The 16,774-nt window shown below is 36.5% G+C and overlaps 1 protein-coding gene across 3 annotated transcripts in view; it reads right to left on the bottom strand.

Moving 5' to 3' along the window:
- Positions 1 to 16,774, bottom strand: part of LOC144451584 (basement membrane-specific heparan sulfate proteoglycan core protein-like) — a 140,007-nt gene that overhangs the window by 94,211 nt on the left and 29,022 nt on the right. For all 3 annotated transcript variants that reach the window (XR_013482300.1, XM_078142471.1, XM_078142472.1), the window contains exon 2: positions 874 to 1,063. Coding sequence is in view for 2 of the 3 variants with exons in the window: in XM_078142471.1 (XP_077998597.1) it covers positions 874 to 1,063 (190 nt within the window). In the remaining variant the exon portion in view is untranslated. The remainder of the gene's footprint in view (positions 1 to 873; positions 1,064 to 16,774) is intronic.

The following is a 16,774-nucleotide window of genomic DNA, read 5'->3' as shown; positions in this document are numbered from 1 at the left end:
TTTACATCACCTACAATTACTTGCGATCCTGTGCCTTTATAGGGTGTCTTTGCTACAGACTATTGCATCATGGGAGTCAGTAGAGATAATTACAGGCCTTGTAAAACTTTTCCTCTGACTAGTAAAACTTTTGGTTTGGACTTAGCAAACATTTGAATATAAAGAGGTCATGGGAAATACTTGGCAAAAACTGGATGTTTGACTAAAACATAATATGGGCGGATGGCTAGGGGTGTTGTGGAATAGGGGAGCTGTGGCTTAAGACTACAGTGCTACAATACAATGCAATGGCATGAAAACATGTACAGATATGTCAATGAACAAATATCATATACCCTGCGTAGTACCAGTTTCAGTTACTACTATGGGGGGGGGGGGGGGGGGAAGGCTCTACATACCCTGGTAGTACCAGTTTCATTTACTATAACACACGGCTCTACATTCCTCTAGAGTTAATTCAATAATTTGTTCTATCTGTAGTCATTAAGTAGAGTTTTTTTAACAGCTGGACTGTCAAACTTAATACTATAAACAGTTAATTAATTGACCAATAGTTGTTTTTAGATTTCATATTGGCAAATTTCCAATATCACAATGAATTTTGCTTAACTGGGTTTGCATTTGCTTCAGTGCTGTGCTAATTTTTTGATCAAAATGATCCAAGGCCATGTTAGATTTTGAATTTTAATAACTGCCTTTTCTCTTGATTCACTAATACTGTTTAAGAATTTGCCAAACCACCTTGAAGTTGATAAGGCAATCATACGATCTATTTAATGTATACCTCCAAAAGGAATCATTGCCGTTGACCTTTGAATGACCTCTTACACATGTGACCTCTGCATGAACTATGACCCCTACACATCAACTTACATGTTTGACCTGGTTCAAAGATAATTCCACTTCCTTCAAAGTCTCCAGAGCCGACCTCTTGATTTTGATAATCTTCATCATCGAAGGTGTTCATCATATCTGGATCAGTAAAGAAACCCCAGTCATCATCCTCAACTACTTTACTCTCTTTCTCTTTCTCATTTTCCCGCACATGTTTGTCTTCTTTTCCCTGTAAAGACATTATAAGATAGAAACTTTTAGAATCTAAGATCTATAAACTGGAATGTACATAAGTCTACATCTGGAACATGCACAGCCTTTACCTCTGAATACTATGTCTTTGTAAACCAATATCTGCATTATACTCTCTATATAAACCATACAAGACAAGGTGATGTGTTCAAACAAAAAATACACAATTTTTAGCATGGTAGTTGTACATAGTGACATGTATCTACATCATTAGTTATATACTAGTGCTCAACACAGGAGTCAAATTACTCAAATTCAACAGTCATTTTATGATTTCATCATAAATTATGCTGGTATATCATAATCATATTTTGCCCAAACATTTTTTTCTTTGTTCAGTTAACGAAAAGTACAACTGACATAAAGGTGTGTGTTGTCATGTGGTTTTTTCTATCACTTGCTGGACAATTGTTTTTCTTTGCTCAGCCAAGCAAAGTATGAGTGATGTTACAGTAAAGGGGTGTTGTCTCTGTCATGTGTTTTTTTCTATAGCAAATGTTTTTCTTTGCTCAGCTATGCAAAGTACGAGTGATGTTACAGTAAAGGGGTGTTGTCATGTAGGTTTTTTCTATAGCTTGTTGGACAAATGTTTTTCTCACCAAATTTTAATGTGCCACAAAATGAGTTTTTAAGCTTTTTGTTGTGGTGAAAATACTAAAATAATCTCAATTAAACTATTTTAGCCTAATGTTAATGTTGATGGATGCCTTCTATAACAGTACAATTGTCTTCTGGCATTGTTAGAACAGTTGCCTGCATAGTAGGGATTTCCTTGATATTTTTAGTACATATAATAAAATCATTGGACCGTTAATACAACAAGTTACACTGAAGTAAAGCACTTTCTCTATGTGCTACACTCATTTATAGCATTCATATCAAGTGTAAAAGTATACTGTTTCAATTGGTTTATTTACAAGCCTAGCATGTGGCCTTTCTAATGTGGTCAATTAGCAAATGAAACAGTATTCCTTTACACTTGATATGGATGTTATAATCAATTGTGATACATACAGAAAATGCTTTACTTTGGTGTTATGGGTTGTAATATCTTGGTTGGTACCAGGTTCAAGTTCAGTCAACTGCAAATGATGAAAGTATGTTTCACTAACTAGAATACACAGAATAAGCAAGTAAAATCTATTGGGGTTCCCCAGTAATTTTACCAGGGTTGCCAAACAAAATTATGGTAGATTGTATAGGACACTATGCAACTTTTACCAATTTCCCCCTTTCTTTTACTGGTGTTACCAAACCTTAGCAAAAATAATGCAGTACCTTGATTTGAAATACATAGCAGAAGTTACTCCTTAAAACGTATAATGGCATTCACCTTTATTCATAACCCAACTTGGGCCTTTAAATACAGGACACTGACATTGTACACTAGGTATGAGAAATCACAACAACAGCTCCTACAAATCTGCATCACAGAAGTAGCATCATAACTGAAAGTGTAGCTATAGCTGCATTGTTTCTAGAAAAACTTCACTTTAATATAAAAACAAGTCAGAAATCTAAAGTGAAGATATTACTACAACATCAATATCAAGAACATGGTTGAACTATCTGCAATAGCTTCCCCTACTTTCAAAAGAACACACAGTCATGTAATACCCACTAAATGTCAAGTCTGTCTATATTGACTATACAAGCCAACGACTATATTATGAATGCTCCTTAAGCACCTGCCCTGTCAACCACTAAAAACATGATACCCAAAATTTCAAATCTGAGAAAGAATTTTTTCCAGCATTTCTACGTCCATTCCATGCATACTGTTCGCGTCGGTCATTGAAATAATCGCCGATGTGTTTTAGTTTTGGAATTCGGCAACAAGCAGTTCAATTAAGCTGAGACTAACATTGAATAGTTCTGAAATATCGCAAACAAATTAGCTCACTGTAGTGAAATTACAAAGGAGAAATAGAAGATTGTTTGTAAATCTCTATACAAGTGGTTGCCTATTTTGTTCTGGAAGAATTTTTTTTTCTCTATGACATTGGTATGTTCATACAGACTCATTCTCTCTCACTAGAATTGTTTTCACAAAAGGGTTTGCAGGCCAGTGACTTCTACATGACTGACTTGCGAACGAACTATTTTATTTAAGTTGTCTGTCTCCTGGCTGAACCCATGATTCTGCTACAACTGCCGACATCAGACTGTGGATGAACAGAACCTGTTACAAACAGGGAAAGTAAACAACTGAATTGGATTAATAACAGTGCATATTACATTTCATCATTTGATGATAAGAACAGTTGTATGGTCTCTTTACATAATAGTTCACATTCACAAACAAATTAGACGTTCCCCTGGCATTTCATGTACATGTACACATGAATGATGAAGAGGCCATAAAACTGTTCTTATCAAACCATGAAATGTAATACAAGTCTCTGCTGTTCCAACATACTGTTCCAAGTGTTATTAATCCAATTCATTGTTTACTTTCCCTGTTTGTAACAGTTTCCATTTGTCCATGGCCTGATGTCAGCAGTTGTAGAATGTTATTGAATGAGAACAAAAATACATTTACAGATCAGTTGATGAGCAGTGCAGTCAGTCTCTACTTACTGAATCAATGATTCCCACTCCAAGTTTATTAAATTTTATTTTCAGATATAAACAGTCCCCAGCATACTCCTAAAGGATTTGTATTTACAAAATGTGTGTATTTCATTTATGTATGCTTTTCCACATCTGCTAAGGTATGTTGTTAATAATGCCATTATTAAAGTTAGACTGAATTGAGAATGAGCAAACCGAAATTTGAATTAAAATATGAACAAAAGTTTTGGAAAATATCATTCGAGTATTTTCCAGTATTAAACTGGGGCATTAGTATCAAGACTTCAAGGGTTTACATCCATCTATATCTGTCTATATCTTGCTACATTCGCTAGGTCTCGGCCACCCATTGTTACAAACCCGATCAACAGCACAATCATGTTATCACTTGTAACAGACTAGACTATTGAAAGTGAATGGTATTCCAAGCCTGTGAGATACTGAGACAAACAGACTACAGATAAATTACTAGTGTACATGCCGACTATGGACATCTGATATAGATTTCAATTAAAATTAGAACTCCATGTTGCAAAATCATCACATAGTGTTTACATCAACTCAGATCCTCTTGGGTTGAAACCAATATTCAATTGGGTGTTTTTATCTAAGATCTTTTTTATATGATACAGCTAAAACTGCCAGCATATGCCAGACGACTATATGTGAATATATCAAGTTTATACCAAATACATTTACAACAAATGTCTCTCCCTCTCCCTCACTCGCTCACTCACATTCTTGATTTACAATGTAGTCTATTAAAGTGTGCCTGTGTCTTTCTGTCTCTGGGTGCCTGCCTGTCTCTGTCTCTCTGTCTCTGTCTGTCTGTCTGCCTTTCTGTCTGTCTGTCTGTCTGTCTGTCTGTTTTGTCTGTCTCTCTTTCTCTCCTTCCTCCCCTCCCTCTCCCCCTCCTTCCCTCCCTCCCTCCCTCCCTCCCCCCCCCCTTTCTCTCCCTCTGGCTGGCTGTCTCTATATATCTGTACATATACTGTCATAGCAAGAGGGGTTCAACTCTGTACAACTGAATGGGGCTGTTTTTCGTATTTCACCAAGAAACAAAAATAGATTTCTTTAAATGCCTGTACTAAAAATAAAATCCAGGCGACAATTTCTATCGAAAGATTTGATGCATGTGTGGACCTGTTAAAAAAGCAACATGAGTCATCAGTCTGTCTGCCCACCTGTCTGTCTGCCTATCAATTAGGAAATGTACAAGACTGCTAATTATCATCTTATCAAAAGGAACTTGACTTTGAATTGTTTGTATTATTCACACTTGTATATATCAGAAACAGGAAATCATTTCCCTTGATTATCAACAGGAAATTGATACCGTTTCTAACTTTCAATATGCTTTATTTTGTTTAAGAAATAATAACATGACAACTAACTTTGAAGTGTTCAGACTCTAGCTTGAGTTAACATCTCTAGTTTCAATATCGCCCACAGATGTAAAACAGATACAAGCACAGCTTGTAAGCTACTTCATATCAGATTGCATTGCAGCCCAGTAGCAATAGTTTACACAATGTTAAATTGATGTTGCTGTCATACCTGCATCTTGTGAACCGAGGCTAGGATTGTCTACTGCCCTCAGTGGTGAAAATTGTATTTCCAAATGTGATTTAAAAGCTAAGATTTTACATTGTTGTTGGTGGTGGTGGGGGGGGGGGGGTTCATTTCTGCTACAGATGAAAACATATCTAATGCATTCCAATTATTTAATCATTACTTTTAATTGACAGAACTCTAACCTGATATTTAGGAATACTAAATTAATGATTCAATAACATAATTTATCATAATTATTTATAAAATAAATTATCATGGAAACCGCTATTATGCTATCAAGTGTGCTAGCAATGCCAGAATATGATTGCAGTGTCATTGAGCACATATAGCATCATTAACATTAAACTAAGACTACTTTAGTTATGGTTTTGTTTAAGTAATATTTCACTTGGGTCAACTAACTTATAGACTCAGCTAATGTGGTACTTTAATAAAGGGGAAGACAAGTTATATATGAAAAAAATAATGTCAGTTTCATACACTTGTCTACTTTGTTGATCTGAATACCAATGTACATTGTATCAAATGTAAAGAAAGATCCAATGAAGAATACCACTAGACTACTACATTGTATTTGTATTTGTATGGCAACTACATCATTAGAGACAATAAAGATTTCTTATACACAAACTAAAGACAGTCTAATTACCAAGATTTTCCAGACTCTATTACCAGCATTCTTAGCTGGTCAACTTGTTGGATCGTTGACTCTACTCTACTCTACTCTACTCTACTCTACTCTACTGTAATGCACTGCACTCTACTGTATTGTACTGTTCTTTATTGTACTGTATAGTACTGTACTCTATTGTATTCTACTCTGCTGCACTCACTGCTCTGCTCTACTCTACTCTACTCTGCTCTGCTCTGCTCTGCTCTACTCTACTTTGCTCTGCTCTGCTCTAGTCTAATCTGCTCTGCTCTGCTCTGCTCTGCTCTGCTCTACTCTACTCTACTCTACTCTACTCTGCTCTACTCTGCTATAGTCTACTCTACTAGACTTACTCATTATCTGTGAGCGTTGCTCAGTCAAAGATCCAGCCTGGATCTGTGACTCGGTTACACTGGCCAATCATCCACCCAGTTGACAATATTCTATGACCTTCACATGTTCACAAGAACTCTAATAAGGTACCCCTGCAGATAGATTCTGACAGTTACCATGGCAACATGCCTTTAAGGCGACACACACTCAGTAACTAAGTGTTTATATAAACTGATTCTGAACTCAATCAACTGTTACAGATAGGTAAAACAAATATTTTGATTTGACAGAGGATTCTAAGGGTATTTATAAGCAGTTAGCAAGTACTTTGTGTTTGACATTAATACTATAATATAGATCATCTTAGACATATATATCATGTACCGTTTGTTATTTTCAACTATCAGGTCAAAGTTCACAACAGCTGGATATCTCAGAAATTCATCTAACCAAAACATTCTAGTAAAAATCACATGCAAGAAACATAATATAATTATTATAAGAATGAATGCATAAATTATGAACTGTTGGTACATTACGTAACATAGTAATTTGGTTGTCAAGATCTCATGAAAAACACAATCAGTCAATTGGTAACTCAACTTTCATTCTTAAAACAGTTAAATACACTTTACTCATTGAGTAAACGCAAAATCAGTCTCAAACGATGTATGTTTGTCTGCATGTCTGTCTGTCTGCCTGTGCATGTCTGTCTGTCTGTCTGTCTGTCTGTCTGCCTGTCTGTCTCCCTGTCTGTCTCCCTGCCTGTCTATTTGTACATATTTTCATTTAATGTATTTAATCTATCCGTGCTCATATTAATTTAATGTAAGTATTCTCTGTTAAAGGCCCAGCTCAGCTTCGGATTAAAATCAAAGTGTAGATACTAGTTATCGGGCAAAGTTGGCCAGAACAGCACAATACTCATCATGGCTCCACTGATACAACAGACAACACTAATTCTGAGAACCTGGGATTGAAACCCTGGCCTTTAAATGACTCCTACTGGCTGTTAACACTTGACATGCAATGACATGGAGGAATGTCAGTGAAGCACTGTGGAAAACATTATGGTATCACCTCCACATGGTATGACTCAATATTTGCTGTATGACGTGACATGTAATAGTCAAATAACATCACAAATGAATTAATTGGAAGTGAAATGATAGTCACAAATACACTCTACACACGTAACTGTACACTTCAATACAATACATACACTGGCCTTTAACTTTAAGTGTTTGTATGCTAATGTAATGGGAAATGGGCCAGTCATCCACTGTGAAGAAATACCCATAAACACACAGTGGATGTTCTGCAGGCTTTCAATAATTTCATATACCCGGTAAATGGTTAGTGCAATGATGTCATTATCAGTACAATCATTTTATTTGATACTGTCTGGTGCAACCACTCCAGTAAAGAGAGACTTTCAGACATAAACTACATACAATATACTCAGTGTCTTGAATAATTTCATCAATGGTTATCGCAATTACTTGCTGTTGTTATCCCGGCAATAATTTTGTTTGATATTGGAAATAGTCTGGTCAACCATAAACTACCTCATATATACAAACATTCACCAGACTTTCTTGAATAAAATCTTTGATGGCTAACAAAAACAGCTGCAGTCATTATCTGCTCTGTACGTTTCTTTGATACATATACAAGATATGGTCCAGTTTGCCAAGACACTTAGCTATCTGACTGACAATGGGCTATACTCAGGTTAACCACTGCTGGCCTAGAATTCAGTAGTGTGGGGTGGGGTACCTTTTTCCTACCACACCAGGCAATTCACTAGTGGCCATTTACTTCAATGAATGTTGTTCAGCAAGGAAGAAGGCACAAAATCTTACTGGAGTTTAAAATTTTTCCTGCTGATGTGATTAGAAGCAACTTGAAGGGTTTAGTTGTACAATATCAACATAATAATTACTATATTCAACATTGCTGAGGAAAGTCATAATGTTATTTTAGGCACAGGGAGCAGCGAGCATGTAACTGATTGATCGATCGATCGATCGGTTGATGTATTGATTGATTGATTTATTATTTGGTTGAATGATTGATTGATTGATTGATCAATTTTTGTGGTGCAATATAACTTACTTTGTGTGTGATATTGATCAATTGACTCATTGAGTTTTAAAACTATTTCTTTTTCTTTCCCTGGTTACTTTGCTCTCAGCTGTTGATCTCACACCACTAAAAGTCTGAGGCTGTATGTAATTCTCTCCTTGCTTTATTGACTAAATAAAGACGCCTTGTCCATTCTTCTAATCTTATCTTAATTAAAACACACCTTATCTTAAAACTGGCAGGAGATCACTTACATTAACAGTTTGCTTTATCTCTCATCTGCTGGGAGATTATCACACTGGACAAACACTCGATCATGCATAAACTAGTAAGGAAGACTAGTTTATGCATGATCGAGTGTTTGTCCAGTGTGATAATCTCCCAGCAGATGAGAGATAAAGCAAACTGTTAATGTAAGTGATCTCCTGCCAGTTTTAAGATAAGGTGTGTTTTAATTAAGATAAGATTAGAAGAATGGACAAGGCGTCATTTATTTAGTCAATAAAGCAAGGAGAGAATTACATACAGCCTCAGACTTTTAGTGGTGTGAGATCAACAGCTGAGAGCAAAGTAACCAGGGAAAGAAAAAGAAATAGTTTTAAAACTCAATGAGTCAATTGATCAATATCACACACAAAGTAAGTTATATTGCACCACAAAAATTGATCAATCAATCAATCAATCATTCAACCAAATAATAAATCAATCAATCAATACATCAACCGATCGATCGATCGATCAATCAGTTACATGCTCGCTGCTCCCTGTGTTTTAGGTTTGAATAAACGATTGCTGGCAAAATATCAGGGAAAAGAGTTGAGAACCAATAACCCCAAATAACTGGATTGTATGTCGGCTAAACCACTGCATGCTGTGCAGTAAATAAAAGACACTTATATATATTACATGTCAAGTGTGTGTCAGCAGGATTCCTTGAGTCATTTCTTAATTGGTTTAGCGGAATCACTGGTAGTTGCTATCAGTATAATTACTACTCTGGCAATTGAGGTCTCGGTTTTAGACACACACTAAAACTATTATTGTTTGATGTGGTGGATTATGCAAGTGGGTGATAGTAGTTCTTCTACTGTTCAATTCTAATCACCTGTGATCAAGATAGTGTAAACATTGGAAGACCCAAAACAATACTTAAACCAACGGCCATTCAATAGCTTATATCAACAGGTCACAACAATAGTTTGTTTGTGTCTATCTTAGTAAACTGAGACCTTGTTTGCCAGAGTAGTAGTTTGTGTATATCTTAGTAAACTGAGACCTTGATTGCCAGAGTAGTAGTTTGTGTCTATCTTAGTAAACTGAGACCGTGTTTGCCAGAGTAGTAGTTTGTGTATATCTTAGTAAACTGAGACCTTGTTTGCCAGAGTAGTAGTTTGTGTATATCTTAGTAAACTGAGACCTTGATTGCCAGAGTAGTAGTTTGTGTCTATTCTTAGTAAACTGAGACCTTGTTTGCCAGAGTAGTAGTTTGTGTATATCTTAGTAAACTGAGACCTTGATTGCCAGAGTAGTAGTTTGTGTCTATTCTTAGTAAACTGAGACCTTGTTTGCCAGAGTAGTAGTTTGTGTATATCTTAGTAAACTGAGACCTTGATTGCCAGAGTAGTAGTTTGTGTCTATTCTTAGTAAACTGAGACCGTGTTTGCCAGAGTAGTTTGTGTCTATCTTAGTAAACTGAGACCTTGTTTGCCAGAGTAGTAGTTTGTGTCTATCTTAGTAAACTGAGACCTTGTTTGCCAGAGCAGTAGTTTGTGTATATCTTAGTAAAACTGAGACCTTGATTGCCAGAGTAGTAGTTTGTATCTATCTTAGTAAACTGAGACCTTGATTACCAGAGTAGTAGTCTATCTCAGTAAACTGAGACCTTGTTTGCCAGAGTAGTAGTCTATCTCAGTAAACTGAGACCTTGTTTGCCAGAGTAGTAGTTTGTGTATATCTTAGTAAACTGAGACCTTGATTGCCAGAGTAGTAGTTTGTGTATATCTTAGTAAAACTGAGACCTTGTTTGCCAGAGTAGTAGTTTGTGTCTATCTTAGTAAACTGAGACCTCGATTGCCAGAGTAGTAGTTTGTGTATATCTTAGTAAAACTGAGACCTTGTTTGCCAGAGTAGTAGTTTGTGTATATCTTAGTAAAACTGAGACCTTGTTTGCCAGAGTAGTAGTTTGTGTCCATCTCAGTAAACTGAGACCTCGATTGCCAGAGTAGTAGTTTGTATCTATCTTAGTAAAACTGAGACCGTGTTTGCCAGAGTAGTAGTCTATCTCAGTAAACTGAGACCTTGTTTGCCAGAGTAGTAGTTTGTGTCTATCTTAGTAAACTGAGACCTTGTTTGCCAGAGTAGTAGTTTGTGTCTATCTTAGTAAACTGAGACCTTGTTTGCCAGAGTAGTAGTTTGTGTCTATCTCAGTAAACTGAGACCTCGATTGCCAGAGTAGTAGTTTGTATCTATCTTAGTAAACTGAGACCTCGATTGCCAGAGTAGTATTTTGTGTCTATCTTAGCAAACTGAGACCTTGTTTGCCAGAGTAGTATTTTGTTTGATATGAGAAATGCAATCCTATTACGGCACTACAAAGAAAAACTGAAACACATTAAAGTGAAAGTTCAACAGACTTTCTTCAGTAATTTCTTTGATGTGACGACTTACAGTTCTTATCAGTGCAACCAAAGTCAATTAAGTTCTGGCAAACATATCAGTAAAATAAATGGAATCTCAACTTGCTTTGTGAGATCTGTAAACTATGGACTATTTAGATTGTGAGTTGGTAGGGGTACATGACCTGTCCTTAGAGTCAATTGGTAGATGAATAATTACAAGTAAATTTGTTGTTTGGTAAAAAAAAATAGAATCAATCTAGGAAAGTCAAATGCACTAAAAGTGACGGATTACATTAGTCAATAAATGTGACGACTACATTAGTCAATAAAAGTGACGACTACATTAGTCAATAAAAGTGACGGCTACATTAGTCAATAAAAGTGACGATTACATTAGTCAATAAAAGTGACGATAACATTAGTCAATAAAAGTGACGATTACATTTACCTTAGGGTTAACATTAGGCAGTGTGGGATTAAACTTTGTCATTGTTTGTCAGTCATAACTCATATTATGTCATCTGGTATAATGCCATGAAAATGACTGTTAGGGTTAACAAGGCAGTGTGGGGTTAAACTTTGTCAGTCATGTTAGTAGTCTGCTAAATGCCATAAAAATGACTGTTAGGGTTAACAAGGCAGTGTGGGGTTAAACTTTGTCAGTCATGTTAGTCGTCTGCTAAATGCCATGAAAATGACTGTTAGGGTTAACAAGGCAGTGTGGGGTTAAACTTTGTCAGTCATGTTAGTCGTCTGCTAAATGCCATGAAAATGACTGTTAGGGTTAACAAGGCAGTGTGGGGTTAAACTTTGTCAGTCATGTTAGTCGTCTGCTAAATGCCATGAAAATGACTGTTAGGGTTAACAAGGCAGTGTGGGGTTAAACTTTGTCAGTCATGTTAGTAGTCTGCTAAATGCCATGAAAATGACTGTTAGGGTTAACAAGGCAGTGTGGGGTTAAACTTTGTCAGTCATGTTAGTCGTCTGCTAAATGCCATGAAAATGACTGTTAGGGTTAACAAGGCAGTGTGGGGTTAAACTTTGTCAGTCATGTTAGTCGTCTGCTAAATGCCATGAAAATGACTGTTAGGGTTAACAAGGCAGTGTGGGGTTAAACTTTGTCAGTCATGTTAGTAGTCTGCTAAATGCCATGAAAATGACTGCTAGGGTTAACAAGGCAGTGTGGGGTTAAACTTTGTCAGTCATGTTAGTAGTCTGCTAAATGCCATAAAAGTGACAACTACATCAGGGTTAATAGAGAATACTTGACAGTATAGGGTTAAACTTCATCAAGTACTTCACAAATTATACACTAAGCCATCACACACACTGATAAACTACACATCAGAATTCTTAGGTTATCATAATACGACATGTGACTTGAAATTCTTTCCTGTAATTTTGCCTTCTGTCATGATAATAGTATACACAGGTTTATTTGGTAAGAGTTCCTTTTTGTACCCCCAGCTTTTAGTTTTGTCATTATTATAGTCAGAAAAGAAAGGGAACGTAGCAAAAAGTTGCTAACTTAGGTTTAGGGTTGTTATTAATTGATGTGGTTATAGTTAGGGCAATAAATGTATTATTTTTCTACTTGATGCTATTTAGAATAAAGGGTGGGGTAGAGTATAAAATGAACACTTTAGGATATTTACAGTGTATGCATTTTCATGTTCAAGGTCTTTATAATATGATAATCAACATGACACTCATAAATTTTGAAGAAATTGGGACATGGGTGGTCTTAATTCTAGTACACTGGCTTGTTTTATGACACACATTATCCCAATACATCTAACTCTATATTTAGGATTAGGATTACCAACTGAAATACTCACTTAATCTAGTTTTAAGCTGTGTATCCATGACAACACACATAAATCTATAGATGTGTTTCTCAACTGTTCTCCAGAAGTTATGAGGTTTTCTTGCACATTTTAAAGTAGTAGCAATTGTTGATATCTGTTAGCATTTGATCCCTCTGCCAGGCAGTAGAAATAAAACAAGATTGTTGATATATTTTGACATACAATGTAATTTATGTTTGTGTAGTGTATAGAGAAATCATGATGTCGACCAAGAAATTGAGTGATTGTTATTTTTGTTTATGATGCATTTAATTCTAATTCACGGAAAGCAAATTACACCATAGAAAACAAGATAACCAATACGTGTACTTACAACACCAAGTGTTTTTTATTTTCATTTATTAATCTTTCTTATACAGACACCATTTCAGTGCATTAGCACTGTTCTCCCAATGGAACCTGTTGCAAGATTACGTACACAGAAAACAAACAAAACAAACAAACAAAAGGGACAAACCAGAGCAAAAAGTTACCCCTCCCCACTTGCCCCCTTCTCCCATTAGGGATCAATCTCATAAATGAAGGCTCAGACCCTGAAAAGTGATGTATGCCTGGCTTGCTCCCTCCTCCTGCAATTATTTGCAGTGGAAGTGTACAGGAGGGAGTGTGTCAATAGGAGGGAGGGCAGCACTTCAAGACCATTTTTTACATACCCCTGTAGTGGGGTGATTGCAAGGACAACTTTGTTTAGAGAGAGACCTTTTCTACTCTACTAGTACTATACTCTGTAAACATTGCACACCTTGACCTCTGCACAGTCAATACAAATGCCAACTAACAAGCCAAGTACATGCAGTGACCTCAAAGTACAGAACATAGAACAACCAATGTATAGAACAAAAAAATTTGGTCAAACATGGGTAACATAAAGTATAACTGTCAACATATTATTTCACCAATGATTATTGAATAGTTCTGTCTAGACCTTTCTCCTCTTCAAACACTTAAAACTGACACAGTGACTGACAGTCTGAAGAGACACTTTCTACTTTTTAACACTTTACACAACAAGAACGACAATGAGCAAAGACTCTCTCGCAGCCTTTGGAGCTTCGCATTACTGTAAAATTAAAGCTAAACGAATTATTTTTTATGTACCAATACCATCTACATCACGTACTCCATGACCGTGCTCAAATAACCTTGTACTGTGCGCCCTCATCGACCACATAGAGATAACTATTCATTGACATGTGACTGCGACGCTCTGTGTTTTCGCGAAGTCCCGAGTTGCAGTCACACGTCAACAAATGGTTATCCCTATCATGGTCGATGAGGGCGCACAGTACAAGGATCGATATTCGAGTACAGTTATATATCTGGTATCGGTATATACAAAATAATTCATTTAGCTTTAATTTTAGTAAAGCGAAGCTCCAAGGACTGTGAGAGAGTCTACAATGAGCAAAGTACACTACCTGAGGTCAATGGACAAAGTATTTCACTGACATGACATTAGACCTGTCATTGCTAGCTTAGAACCTTCTCTGGGCTGGCCTTAACCTTCACGCTGGTCAGTTTTGACTATGTCAATTCCACAAATGCTTAGACTTTGGCTAACATGTCATTGCTACCTTAGATTTTCTCTGAGCAGATGTTGACATGGCCCAGACCTACATGCAGGTGGATTTGAACTTCGTTAACCCTCACTCAAACGCCTAGACATTTGCTAGTGGTTTTGTTTTCAAACCCAAAATTAGATTACAATTTCACATTGTATCCCACTCAACTCACTAATCCATCATGAAATCTTTCCTTATGTGATTAACCGATCTATAGTCCACTGACTATGTTTATGTCACACAGCTCCACTCTTGTCATTGATTCAAATCACACTGTGATCCCACTGACATCACCTGACACAATGAGTTAATTTAAAACACAGTAAGAAATTTGTGACCAGTTTTTGTCAAATGCTTTGTTAAAGTAAAATAATATTGAATTCAAATATTTATCCAAGAGTTTAGAAGATATTGCAGAAATCAACCAAGAAATGGGTATAGGATTTGTGCATGAGTATAATGTAGTCTAGATGCTAACTGTGGTATCAATTCATCTCTTTGGTCTTGAGATTCGATGCAAGGGATAGCGGCTATCAACTAGAATAAACAAGTGGATCAAACAGTGATTACAGCTAGCTGTGAGTAATAATGTTATCTTTCTCATCAAACTATACAACACTTTCAATCTCATTGACTGACTCCTCTCTATTCATTCTACTTGGACCGAGCACAGACGTACAAAAACCCAGACTACAGACAAGGTCCTTTTAGTTGTCGGATCAAGTACAAGGAGGTCTAGTGGGCATTCAAGCGTAATAAAATGGTAATTTTGCTTTTAAAACACTTGTTATGCAAGGTCTTACAATTGAAACTACTAACTGTCATGGACTGCTATCAATCATATGCAGACAATAAAGTTTGGGAATCAGAAAGCAAGAGTGGAACGAGACATAGTCAAATTTTGGGAGGTAGTGAATAAAATGGCAATGTACACATGCAGTCACATAAACTTCTTTGTGAAATTAGGATGGAGGGTTACCATAGTTTTAATGGAAGGATATCAAATTGTACCAATCATGATGGTCAAATAGTCAGAATGGCTGGCTTTGAATCTGCATCTTACAGATTCAAGCTTTGTCGATGTCATTGTTTCTGAATGGGCAAGATTTTTAACTATACAAATGTGTTTCAGTCAACCCAGCTATGCAATTTGGGACCTGGTAAGACATAAATAATCCTATATGCTACAGATGCTGCTATGCAGTGTAAGCTCCCCAGGGAGTTGAGGAAGTTGTATGAGGCTGTTGTGCCGACATAGGTCTGTGCCAGGAGTATTAATTGTACTGTGCTATGATCACAACATTCATAAACTTGCAGTGTATTGTTTCAGGTCTTCCAATGTTACACTATCTTAATTGCAGGGTGATTAGATTCACACAATGGTATCGCTATCCTTGTTCACTCATGTAATATATTTCATTGCACAACAATAGCTTTAGTTTGTGTCTACTATAGTAAGTGACTATCCACTAGCACTCACCACCGAGTTTGAACAATGTATGAGGGCACCCCAGCACAGTGTACCTTAGAGACTGTAATTAGGGGTGCTCAAACAAAACTACTCTGAGTCATAGCCAAATCATACCTCAACTAGACACCCTTTGAAACATCCAACCAAATACCTAGCTGTGCAGTTTTTGAATTTAAAGTCATTTATGCATACATTACTAGTACAACTCAATCACAGTGCTAAAAAACTACTTTTTAACATTTTGAAAACGTAAACTTCGGTCTGTATAAATTACAGGGCACCTTTGGTATCATTTCTTTCAGGTAATCCAAGGTATTGTTCCTGAGTTAGATTATTGACCGGAAGATAATGACACAAATCAATTATAGTGGCATCAAAGAACACTACAATTTGGACAAACACAAAAAGATTAACACAATACGTCAATTTATCAATTATTTCATTGATCTCCACTCTTGTTTGACGGTCTGGCCCTATCTGGGATTCATTAGAAATAGGTCTATAAATGCATGGAGAGTAATAATTAACAGTAAAACCTTTCTGCAACTTGTCGTAAAGAGTCTAGCATGGAAGGTTCATCTTGAGATACAAGTCAGTGAACAAATAGTCTGTACGATACGACATTCATGCCACACTATCAGCTACCACTCACGTCTATACTACTAGTCAGTAAGATATGACATTCATACCACACTATCAGCTACCACTCACGTCTGTACTACTAGTCTGTAAGATATGACATTCATGCCATGCTATCAGCTATCACTCACATCTGTACTACTAGTCTGTAAGATATGACATTCATGCCACACTATCAGCTACCACTCACATCTGTACTACTAGTCTGTACGATGTGGCATTCATGCCATGCTATCAGCTACCACTCACATCTATACTACTAGTCTGTAAGATATGACATTCATGCCACACTATCAGCTACCACTCAC

Source organism: Glandiceps talaboti, chromosome 21 (genome assembly GCF_964340395.1).
Source record: "Glandiceps talaboti chromosome 21, keGlaTala1.1, whole genome shotgun sequence".
Lineage (NCBI taxonomy): Eukaryota > Metazoa > Hemichordata > Enteropneusta > Spengelidae > Glandiceps > Glandiceps talaboti.
This window is presented reverse-complemented; position numbering and strand designations above follow the sequence as displayed.